This window comes from Myotis yumanensis, unplaced genomic scaffold, assembly GCF_028538775.1.
Source record: "Myotis yumanensis isolate MYYU_CA2020_CCGP unplaced genomic scaffold, mMyoYum1.0.hap1 SCAF_12, whole genome shotgun sequence".
NCBI lineage: Eukaryota > Metazoa > Chordata > Mammalia > Chiroptera > Vespertilionidae > Myotis > Myotis yumanensis.
In genome coordinates, this window is record NW_027223763.1 from 15,859,096 (window position 1) to 15,871,347 (window position 12,252).

Consider the following 12,252-nt stretch of genomic DNA (forward strand, 5'->3'; position numbering starts at 1 on the left):
TTTCCTTTAAATTTTTTAATGGCCAGGAAATGGTATAGAATAACTGCCAAGTCACATAAATTAACTTTTTGTTAATGTTTGTGATCCCGGAAAGAACTCTATCAGTCGACGCTAACTGCATGTGAGTTTTCGTCCATTGTCTGGGTGTCTGGCTGAGTGTGGGCCATGGACCCATCTTTACATGGTCCAGAAATAAAAGCGGCTGCCGTGTTTGGCAGGCTTCAGATCTCCTTCTACTGGAGGGTTGGGCTCTGGTCTCGGTCTTGAGTGATAGGGATTCTCCGGTAAAGGTCGATCTGTTTTCACTTTGGTGACCTGCGAGGGGTGAAGAGGAAAGACGCAAAGGTGAAAGTCAGGTGGAGTGGTCTGTGAACCCAGACGCCTCCCATTGTTTCCTCTCTGCTTCTCTGCCCCAACTACTCCTCTTCTCTGAGCGCCAGCAAATCACATTTAGACTCATTTAACCCTTGAGTAAACATTTAAGATGGTTCACTTTGTGTCACTCCACATGGCAGAAGTTCGGGACACAGAAGGGAACAAGATATACCCTGTTATCAAGGGGCGCAGTCTAGTGAGGGAGCCAGACAAGAAAATCAACTGTGACTTCCTCACCGAATTACGGTAACCGTGACACAAACCGAGTGTTAGGAAGGCAAGGACTCCACACACACCTAACCTGTCCTGAGGGCTAAGGGCCTGGACTATTTCGGGGGGAAGAGGGGTGGGGAGCAACGTTTAGCTTAATCTTGAAGGATGACCAGGAGCCAACAGGAAGATTCCCAGTAAACAGTCCACATGTAGGCAGAGAGGCATGTCTTTAGAATGGCCAAAGCAAAGGCTGCATGGAGAGTGGAGGAAAACGGAGCACCCACCTCACCACACCCAGTGCTGTCAGAAGCGATGCTGGGCACATTGTTCCATCTCATTCTCACACCCTGGGGTATTTTGCAGAGTTCACTGGGGCTACCTAGCTAATTCTCAAAGCCAGGTCTGTGTCCAAAGCCTGTGCTTTTCCATAGCACGCTACACTGGTAGGCAGGGGCCAGAGGATGAAGGGTAGGATATGCCAAGGTGTTGAATTTTAACCTGATGGAAACCTGAAGCAGGGAAGTAACTCAATCACATCTGCAGGCTGAACGGTATAGAAACTAAACTGGACAGAAGCAGAGAGCTGAGCTCACAGGCCAGGCGAGAGGATGGAGCACTGAACTGTAGAACAGGGAGAGAGATGGAAGGTGTTTACATCCACATTATCCCCTCAGATGGTCACAAAAATCTCTATTGGAAACCCAGCAGAAACTGCTCTCATTTTAAAGATGAGAAAATAGGCCCAGAGAAGACAGACACAAGGCCACAGTTATTAACTGTCTGGTTATCTAGAGGTCTGAACTCAAGTCACTCCACATAACATGACCAGATTAGTCTTCCTATATCGTGAACAGAGCTTTCATGTACACAATTAGTAATTATTACTATAACCACCCTACAAAGCATTATTATCTCTAGTTCACAGATGAGGACAGGGAGACTGACTTGCCTAAGATAAAGGTACACGGTAAATGTCAGAGCTGGTGCCAGAACCCAAATCTTCTGACTACAAGTCCAGAGTAGTCTTTTGTTTGTTTTTAAAACAGTGTTCTCATCTCTGTGCTGTAATTAGAGATCAATAATGGTTCTTTACTGCTGGAGAGAGTAATTCCAAATGCCCAGCTGGCATTTGAAACTCCTTTAAGGAATTCGAGGTATCTCTGAAATAAATTGAGAAAAATCTTTCTCAAACTGAAAGCAACAAAGGAACTCTTTAAAAGACAAATGATTGTGGAAAGAACAATAACAACTTTCTCTTCTGCACCACTCTCAAAAGAAAAACGGTGCAGAAGCATGTGGTTCAATGAATTCCTAGGTAAATGACCTTGAGCAGCCTACTTAACCTTCAATTTCTTATCTCTAAAAATGGGGCCATGAGCTCCCAAGGTTATTAGGATCATATACAAAAAGTGCCTGATGTATAAACAGCAGGTGCTCCATAATTTCTTTTCAATATTACTATTGCCAGGATGATAGAACCACGGGTGAAAGAGCAATTCTTCCTAGGAGAGTCAGAAACTTCAAAGGACATGACATGAGAGCTGAGACTAGACAAGTGGGTAGGAATCACTAGGGGAACAGGTTTGATTCCAGTCAAAGGCACGTACCTAGGTTGCAGGCTCCTCCCTCGCCTGGGCCCTGGTCAGGGTACGTGCAGGAGGCAAGCAACCAATATGTTTCTCTCACATCAATATTTCTCTCTGTCTTTCCCTCTCTTTTCCGCTCTCTCTGGAAAAATATCCTCAGGTAAGGATTAAAAAAAAAAAAAGTGAATGAAGCTAAAAGTCAAGTTTTGTCCAGCTGATAGAAGGAGACTGGATACTGATTTCAGCATAACTAAAACTGATAATCCCCTTAAAGAAACAACTTTTGAAAAAAGGAAACAATACATGTTTTTTTTAGGGTTTTAAAAATGTTAACACAGACTCCTAAATAAATATGCTTTCATAACAGCATGATTTGTTAATTCTCTCTTCATGAAAGACAGAAATGAGAAAATATAGTTTTCATTATTAAATATGCAAGTTCCACTTCTTTCCAACTTAGAATTATCAACTATTAAAAATTTGTTCAGTGCAGCAAAAGAAGGTATCTGAAGTAAAATAATCAAGCCAGATACTAAAAACAAATTGCTAAGCCATTCATCTTCTTATGACACTGAGCTTAAGACCACAGACAATATACACCCACAGAAGGAAACGGACAGTAACTGTTGGTCTGTGTGCCCAGCACGAGGCTGGAGATTCACGTGGGCTCTCTAGCTTAATCCTCACAGTAAACTGGGATTAACACAGGTGCCAGACCTGATATGTTAATAAATTTTAAGCAATCTGCTTGGGATCCCATAGCAATTAAGAAGTGGAACCAAGATTCAAATCTACTGTCTCCACTTAAAAACGGAGCTTTCCCTCCATGCCTTGGTACGTATGCTGTCCCAGAGGGAATGCAGGGTGATGAGGCTCAAGAAGCAGGGACGGGTCAGGAAGGGCTTTTTATGCCAGGATATGGAGAGGACACTTTATCTGGCAGGCACAGGGAGTCCCTAAAAAGTTTTTAAAAAGAAAGTGACATTTATTTTCCACACAGATCATGCCTATCATGAAGATATAATTATTTCCTAAATTCTTCAATGTCAGAGGATGCGCTGTCTTCTAAATTCCGAATTGATCTACCTCCCTTCTCAGAAATACATGTAGCCCAGGTTAGGAACTCCTGCCCAAGAAGTGGGGACACTGAGAGGATTCAAAAATTCTTCCTGCTGATCTATAGGAATGATGACTGTAGAAGAAGGGAGAAAGAGTGGGAAGTGAAGAAAAAAGACATTCAGGTTTCCAGCTCTGATATTTCAACAGGTGGTGGTATCACAACTGAGATAGGAAATACAGGAGAAAGGGTAGGAAAACTTAACTACAGGCATGTACTTTGTATGTTCCTGAAAAATCTGGCATAACCCCGATCCTATTTCCCCACTGAATTCCACCATAACCTCAAATGTTTTCAACCAACAATGTGTTTGTCCCCTAACACTTTGTTTATCCTCATCTATTCCCTTCTGTTCTTCAATTAGTTAATTACCCACAAACAAATCTGCACACGCTGGAAGATCTATTTAAAGGAGCATCTCTGTTAAACTCCCTTCGGGACTGTGCATAATCACTCCCTAATTAACCTGTTAGGTAAATTTGGATTTCTCACATCATACCCGTACTCGCAGAGAACCCTTTTCTGACCACCTCCTGCCTTAACCTCCCCTTAGTGAGAAAGTGAGCAGAGTGAGCCGCTAGCAGGACACCCTTTTTACCTTGGACAGCTCTCCCAGGTCAGGGCGCACCCAGCCCAGCTTGTCCAGCACGCATTCGTCAAACTTTGCCTGCTGTTTGCGACAGCGACGGAATAGCTGCAGGCCGCTATAATCAATGCAGGTCCAGTATTCTGTAAAAGGTTCTGCACAGTGACGCTTTATCTGCCTGGAAAAGAAGGGTAGGTTAGGGGGGCTCTTCGCAAAACAATGAAAAACAGAAATGTGGGGGGAAATAGGAACAGACCTCCTCACTTGGAGCCTATTTATTCTTTAGATCCAATTCTAAAGATTATCAACTTAGCAAGTTTAGAAGAGACAGAGGCATAAGCAGAGATGAGCATGCTGATAGAAGTCAGAGGGGACAGATAATGGCAGAGGAGACAGATTATAAAAAGCAAATACACAAACTACCAAGCAGAAGATCCTGGGAGCATTCAGGTTAGAGGCAAAATGCCCTATACTCCTCAAAAGCTCAAGGTCCTCATTCTATTAATACACGGAACAAAAATCAAATTACTGTTGTCAATAATAAAATTAATTATATTTGGTGCTCTCTATGAAGAAGCAAAGTAGCATATTAATTATTTTGCAGAATTCCCCTTCTCTTACCATTCAACTTTCCTAGTAATCAAATAAATGCAAACTAAAGCATAAATAAAATACCGTTATTTTATGTAAAAGCCGTATTTGAGTCCATGGAAGAAATGCAGAACATCTCCTGTCCGAAAAGAATAATTTTGAACCACTTGCTTGTCATATTCCAAGACTCTAGCTACACTCAACATAGGAATCTTATTTATCATGGCTCAGAAACAGCCTCAGAGATGGTCTACGGAAACAAAAAAATCTGCTTTGTATTTCTGCGTGGTTCTATTGGTATCAGTTTCTTATATACCCTTTGCCGGTATTCTGAGTATAAATAGTATAATCTTGGGGGTGATGGGTGTGCAACAGGAAGAAAGAAGGACTATGAAAACCCTAGGGAACTCTTCTGATTTACCTCTAGCCTCACCTGGCTGGATTTCCATGGTACACAAAAGTGATTTGCAAGTGATACTGCAAATCACTGTCAGTGAGCTACTGTTTCCAATGGGAGTTTTGTAGAAGAAGGTCTGCAAACCACTACTCTGGTACTTAGTCTCTGCTCTGGGTCCTGGGTCCTGGCACCTGGCACCCGTACCCAATAGTCATCTACCAATACCTACAACAAGCAACTTCAGCAGTGAGAAATTCCTCTCCTGGAGGCAACTAGACACCTCAGGAACTCGTGAAATTCAAATATTTCCCACTTAAAAAGGAAAAAAACAAACAGCACACACAAATACTTCCCACTTCAATGTACTACCTCTGGGCCAAAGGAGAAATGCTTCGCCAAAGTTCTCTCAGAAAATAAAAAAATCTGGAAGCATTTAAGATTTTGCTTCCCAGCAATGTTGCCAGTTTTGGCTCAAATAAACTCTTAATAAAAAAAAAAAAATTAAAAATAAGCAATGTTAGAAATCAAATCAATGCAAATTCAAGCAAGAATACCATTTTATACCTACCAAATATTTAAACACTATGTAATGCTGGTGAGGTATACCAAGATTCAGTGCTAAGGATGTAAAAATGTTTAAAGCCTTTTATAAAATAATCTCACTGTTGGAAAATTTATGTCAAGGAATTAATTTAAAAATGAAAAAGATCTACACACAAAGGTAATCACTGCAAATCTGCCCAAAACAATCAAAGCTGGAATCAACAGTGATGTTTAATAATAGGATTTGATCAAATACATTATGGTTGGTTTATCCACCAATAGAATATTATATAGTCAGTAAAAATGATGACCATGAAGAGAATATAACAACTTGAAAGAACATTCCCAACAGTTTCAAGTGAAAAATCAATTTTAAAATGTAGGCACACTATTTTAACCACAAAAATATCTTTGCATGTGGACAAAGACAGCAGAAACAAAAAAGAAAACCAGCCATTATGTGACAAAATTTGATTTTTTCCTCTAACGTCATTTTAGCAGACATCTGTGGGTTTTGCCTAGCCAGCAGTCATTCCCCATTCTTCTCTAACATCCTTCTAATTTTCCTTTGGGAAACAACCGCTTCCTATCTCCCAGCAATGTGGTTTAGATGAAGCTAAGTCTACTCCCACTTCAGGCCAGACCAACCATAGTATTTATCTCCTGCAACACAACTAATTCAAAGATAAGCACATGAAGTCAACCAGCCAGGCCAATCAGACTCAGTCCAGGGACCTCTGCTCTTATTACTGGAAAATTGGCACTCTGTGTCTACATCTGCTAAGCAAGTGGCATAGCAGCTTGGAGAAGCTGGTGCCCATTTTTGCTATAGCAAGAAAAGAGTCTCTTTGAAAATAAGTTTGACAGAGAAAAGCAGAACTAAGAGATCGGGGGAGGAGAGGAAAAAACATCACGTTGTTGTGAAATTATTTAAGACCTTGAATCCAGCCCTGCCCAATGCCAGTCCTATTTCTGGATTGAACAGTTGCATGAGCCAAATCCCTTGGAGTTAAATTCCAATTTCTTTTAGTAGAGATCTGATTAATATGGCTGTTAAACCATTTTCCTACAACTACAATTTGAATTTTTTTACTTATAGTATCAAGCACAGTGGCCTACCCAAAACTTGACTCTGAACACACTTTTCTTTCCATCCTAACTGTGTGTTCTGTAGGAATGGCCATGATAACAATCTAGGGATACCTGCTAGCGAGCACTGAGCTGAGTTGTTCTTATGTGCCTTTTCAAATTTTTCCTAACAATTCTGTATAAAATAGGTATTATTCTATAATTTGGAAATTGAGATTCATGAAGATTAAAAACTTGCCAAATAATAAAAACAAATAACAAAAATAACTCAGTTATTGTGTGCTTACTTTGGTCTCTCTGATTTCAAAGACTTGCTCTGCCTACTAACATTAGTCACTAAAATGATCCTTCCCTTTAATTAGCTGATGTTCACCAAGATACATATACCTGGATGGTTCAATCAACTAGGCCAGTGGTTCTCAACCTTCCTAATGCCGCAACCCTTTAATACAGTTCCTCATGTTGTGGTGACCCCCAATCTCATTGTTACAAATTGAACATAATTAAAGCATAGGGATTAATCACAAAAACAATATGTAATTATATATGTGTTTTCCGATGGTCTTAGACGACCCCTGTGAAAGGGTTGTTCGACCCCCAAAGGGGTCACGAACCACAGGTTGAGAACCACTGAACTAGGCACTTACGTGCAAAGATTTTTACCTGAAGAACTTCAGAGCACACTGGTTGACAAGCTTGCCTTCCTCTAAACACCGTCGCGGGTCTTTCTCTTCCCAGCGGCACAGCATGAACTCCTTGTTGGGTTTGTCGCACTGAGCGCCATAGTGATGGGCCGCAGCTTTAAGCACAGCTGAACTGACTTTCACCTAGGGAAAGGAGCAATGGGAGAAAGACCACAGATTTGTGACTAGGACATGGCTTCCTCAGCTTCACCTCAGGCTTCAAAACAGAGGGGACACAAAGATAGCTGTTATGACTTTGCCAAAAAAAGTAAAGACAAGGGGAATGCCCTAATGACCCTTGATGATCTTATCTACACTGCTTTGGAGATCACAAAGCTCTTTCACATCCATGGCTTTATACACCTTCATGACCCTCTCATATCCCCATTTAGACATGGAAATGGCAGCCCTAACAGAATCCTTAGTCTGTATAACAAAGAAGGGAGCTCTGAAGAAAGATGGAGGCTTCTGGGTGTAATGGGAGAAATCAACCCTGGGAAGCTTTTATGAGTCTCCTCTCCAGGATCAGAAGTGATAGAATATCAGAGTGTACAAGAAGATTAGCTAATACCTATCTAATACAGGTGCTAGAATAGTAGAGTATATGTAATAGTAGAAAGATATCTAAAATCCCCAGAAGATTGCACAATCACAGAAGATGAGAGACTAGAAAGCATCAGTACGATTATGTCATCCAGTAAGTTATTACTAATAATAAAGTACTAAAAAATGTGAATTTTTAAAAATTATAGAGTATATCCCAGGTAGCATCCCTACAACTGTCAGTCTCACTTGATTCCAGTACTAATTTTTGAGGCACCAGGGCAGCGACAGCGGCTCACAGGAACTGTGCAGCACCTAGCTATCTACCAGCTGCTGCAGCCACAGCCCTGCTGGCCTTTTCTGTACCTTTTCTTGGGCCAGTACCACAATATTTTAATTACTATAACTTATCAGAACACTTTGTTGTCTGGGAGGACCATCCTTCCCATTATTCTTCCTTCTCAAAATTGTCTTGACTATTCTTCCAGACGAACACCACCCTCCACAAAAAAAAAAAAAAAATTGTGATGGAACTGCATTAAATTTAGTTATATATTAAATTAAAAGAGCATTTTTACATTATTGGGTCTCTGTTCAAATTTTGCACCTGAGTCTTTCTCTAATCATCTCATGTAAGCTTGCATCAGTGGTCACCCTATGTGTGACTGCTAGAAATGTAAGGTCCAAGAGGATATGGATTTTTCAACACAGATCCAATAAAGATGTCAAACTATAGTGAAATTGTAACATTTACTTTGGTTCACCAAGAACCCAAAATAGTGTCTAGCAGAAGTAACTGATGAATATTCACTTCTGTGCCAGGTATTGGGGATACAATAGTTACAAATAAGGTAAGACTACATGAATCATGCCTTCTCATCCAGAATGCAGTATGTCACTACGTTTATTCGGGTCATTCTTGTGTCCCTTGGTTAGTTTCCTTCATCTAGGAACCCCGCACATTTCGTGTTCATTCCTCAGTACTTTAACAAGGATCTTTTTTCTATTACATTTTCAAATTGGTTACTGCTTATGTGTACACTGCATCTTTTCTCTAGCTATACCTTACTGAACTCTTGTCAATTCTGATGCAAAACTCAAGAGAATTAATGGAAAAATTTCTACTTACAAATAGAAACTGCTTCCTCTCTTTTCTGATATTTACCCTTCCTTTCTTGTTCTCTTTCCCATCTTATTGCTCGGACCCAGACCTCCAGGATAGCACAGATGAACAGTGATGGTGGCAGCACCCATGCTTTTTTCTTAACTTCAAAGTTTGGAATGACATTTGCTGCTAGTGTCTGCGATATTGTTGTTTAGATTTTCCTCATTAAGAACGTTTCTTTCTGATCCTAATTGGTTTTGTTTTACTGTTGTTTTCTCCATCAGGAAAGACTGAAATGTTCAGGTTTCCTTTTCATTAATCTATAAGTGTAAGGCAGAGCATTAATAGATTTTCTAAAACTGACCCATTGTATCTAGAATAAAATCTAGCCTGTCACAGTGTATTATGTTTTATGATACCACTGGATTTTATTTGCAAATATTTTATTAAGGAGTTTTATGTGAAAATTTTATAATTATTATTTCTATAATAAAAATTATATAATTTATTTTATGAATTTCACCCAGCTTAGCTTAAATTATTACTAAGCTAAAAGGCAAAGAAAGATGAAGAGAGTAATTCATCTATATACTACAGGAAGAGAAAAATAAAGTTATGACTATGTCTATTAATATTACAATTGTTACAATTATCAAAGCAATTAATTACTTATGATATAAGTGAAATCTGCCATGGCAATGCTAGTAAATTTGTTTAAAAATCTGTAAAATTTTGTATTAATAAGTGTTTATTTAGGTTAATTAAGTGGTACACACTTGTTTTGCTATATTACCTATAAAGAACTGGAAAAATAAAAATCAAGACGCAAACTTTTTTTAAAGCTTAATATATTTTAAAAATTAAGTTAGCTATATTTATTTCTTTGTCAAATGCCTTAAAATATCTTTAAATGGCTGATTTAATAACTCAAATGCCTTCATAGCTATCATGCCCCAAAAGACAACGGAATTCTTTGCTTTACTTTCCTATAAAAGTCGAGGTCCTACCAAAATCTAGATACACCCATGTTGCTGAGCATGTAACATATGCTATCACAGGGAAATAAAGAATGAGAACCACACACTGACTCTATCCTGAGGAAAAAGAGATGTGCTCAAGCTGACATAGCAGGTGAGTGGCAACCACAGAACTGGAATCCAGAGAATGACCTCCAACCAGGCCTCTTCCCATGACATCACTATCACTGAGGTGGCACAGAACTTCAGAAAGTCATCATGCCCCTCACCTGCTTCTTCACTGAGACTGACGAATCCCAACAGAAACAACATCCTTTCACAGCTGCTCACCGTGAATACCCTCTCAAATTCATTCAGCTCCCTTTGTCTCAAAGAACACAGAACTTCAACCTCCTTCCTCATTTATCCTCACAACAGCCTCACTGCACAGGTTTATGTTCTCTGCAGGTGTGGAAGAGGCAGAAAAAGTCTTACAATCTACAACCAATCATCTAGTCCTGTTCTCTCTTCCTTAAACCATGTCAGCGCCTCTTTTTATAGTACTTAATTTATACTATGACTTATATTTTACTTAATTTCTGTAAAATGAAGGATAATAGTACCTATTTGAGAGAACTGTTATGATTAATATATTGAGAACAGTGCCTAGCACACAGAAAGCACATTATAAGTATTAGTTTGTGTTTTTTACGGAAAATTGGCAATGTGTACAAGGATCTTCCAGCCCAAGCTGCTGACTACCTTCTCCGTAGGGTGTACCATCACTCAAAAGTCAGTGAGGTCCAAAATGTGTTTAACTTGCCTCTCAACCTCATCCTCCTCCTGGCTTCCTTGGTCCCAATGTCAGGTTGCAAATCTGACATTGATTCCTCAACCTTTCCTGCTTCTGATACCTAAGTTTTGGCTAAGTCTGATCAATTCTAGACATATTTGTTCTTTCCTCTCTACGCACAGTCACCAATTATGTTGGGGTCAACAGCCACCAAGACTAGTCTCCCTCTTTTTCTTGTCCTCTCTTCAATCCACTCTTCACAGAGCTGTTGTGGTGATCTTCCTAAAAGACAATTCTTAGTTTACTCTGCTACTGAAACAAATGAACAAAACCCTGGAAGGATTCGGGTTTAACAGAAGCATAAAGCCTGAACTTCCTATGGGGTACTCAAAGCCTCTGGATCCAAATCACCCATGACACTTCAAACGGGAACTTCTTGCTGTTCTCTCAGAACGCTGAACTCCCTGGTCCCAGAACCCATTTTTGGTCCCCTGCCTTTTCCCATCTCCTTACCTTCGCTCAGATCCTACCCTCGCTTAGAAAGCTCTTCACTCCATCTCTGCTTATAATTCTTACATTATGCCCAAGAAGTGTTTGCTCTGCTCCCTTTATAGCCTCAGGAAATTAATTCTACAGCTGGAATCACTTCATCTTACAAATAAAATAACGGTGTCTGCAAATGCTAAAAGTGACTAATCAAGGTAACTGAGCAGTGAGGCCTAGAATTTAGCAACAACTGCAAATCATACTCTCTTAAACCACGTCTGCCCCTCTTCCATAGCATTTAATTACACTGTCTTGTATTTTAGTTATTTATGTGATTACCTGTTTCTCAATTTAACTGTGTGAAGCCTAAAGGCAAATGTATTCTAGAATACTTGCAGAAAGTGAAACCTCAGTTGTTTGTGGTACCAAATTAAAGTTCTAATGAAAAATACAGCAAGTTGAGGGTAAGCCAGCTTCACAGTGGGGCAAGAAACAAAAGATTGACTGTTGGCAGCACTCACCCCCCCCCCAACCCCCGCCTCCACCTTTTAGCAAATTTCACTTTATCATAACGTCCCTGAACACAACTAAAAATTTCTTCATCTGAGAAAAATAACAGTTGCCATTGTCACAGCCATATAAGATTAAGTGGAGTAAAAACACTTAATACAGTTCCTGGGATATAATTTCTGGCACATTAATTTTAGTCTTGCTTGTTCTCTCCTTCATTGTGGCCTGATCTTTTCTTCTGCCTGATCCTGCCACTCCTCTGCCTTAAAACCTTCCACCTCCCCCCATCGCCTCACTTACAGGATAAGGTCCAAAATTCTTAGTCTGTCCTTGTGCAAGTTGCTTCCCAGTCCTGCCTCAGCCCAGGTAACCTCTTCCGGCTCAGCGACTGCTGCTTCCCACCAACACTAGAGACACGTCAAATAGCACTTGTCTTCCTAAATAGAAAAGGGTCTGCCCCAAAGGTCCATTTAAAAGCATGGCTTTTAAAATCAGAGCTGGGTTCCTATTCCAGCTCGTCCACTAACTAGCCAGGTGACCTTGGGCAAAGCACGTCCTCTCTCATGACCTGTTCCTAACTTACAACATGGCGAGACCAATCATATCCCTCCTCGGTGTCGCTGGAAGGATGCTCGGAAATCCCTCCTGGCGTCTGGGAAAGGCTTGCTCAGGTCTGCTA

At 40.2% G+C, this 12,252-nt stretch overlaps 1 protein-coding gene across 1 annotated transcript in view; it reads right to left on the minus strand.

Annotated features, from left to right (window-relative positions):
- The window catches only part of NDUFA8 (NADH:ubiquinone oxidoreductase subunit A8), a 13,081-nt gene continuing 829 nt past the window's right edge, over positions 1-12,252 (minus strand). Inside the window, exons 2-4 of the mRNA XM_070430844.1 lie at positions 7,161-7,324; positions 3,890-4,055; positions 1-315 (exon numbers count right to left, since the gene is read on the minus strand). Of these exons, the coding sequence (XP_070286945.1) occupies positions 178-315; positions 3,890-4,055; positions 7,161-7,324 (468 nt within the window). The 3' untranslated portion in view covers positions 1-177. The remainder of the gene's footprint in view (positions 316-3,889; positions 4,056-7,160; positions 7,325-12,252) is intronic.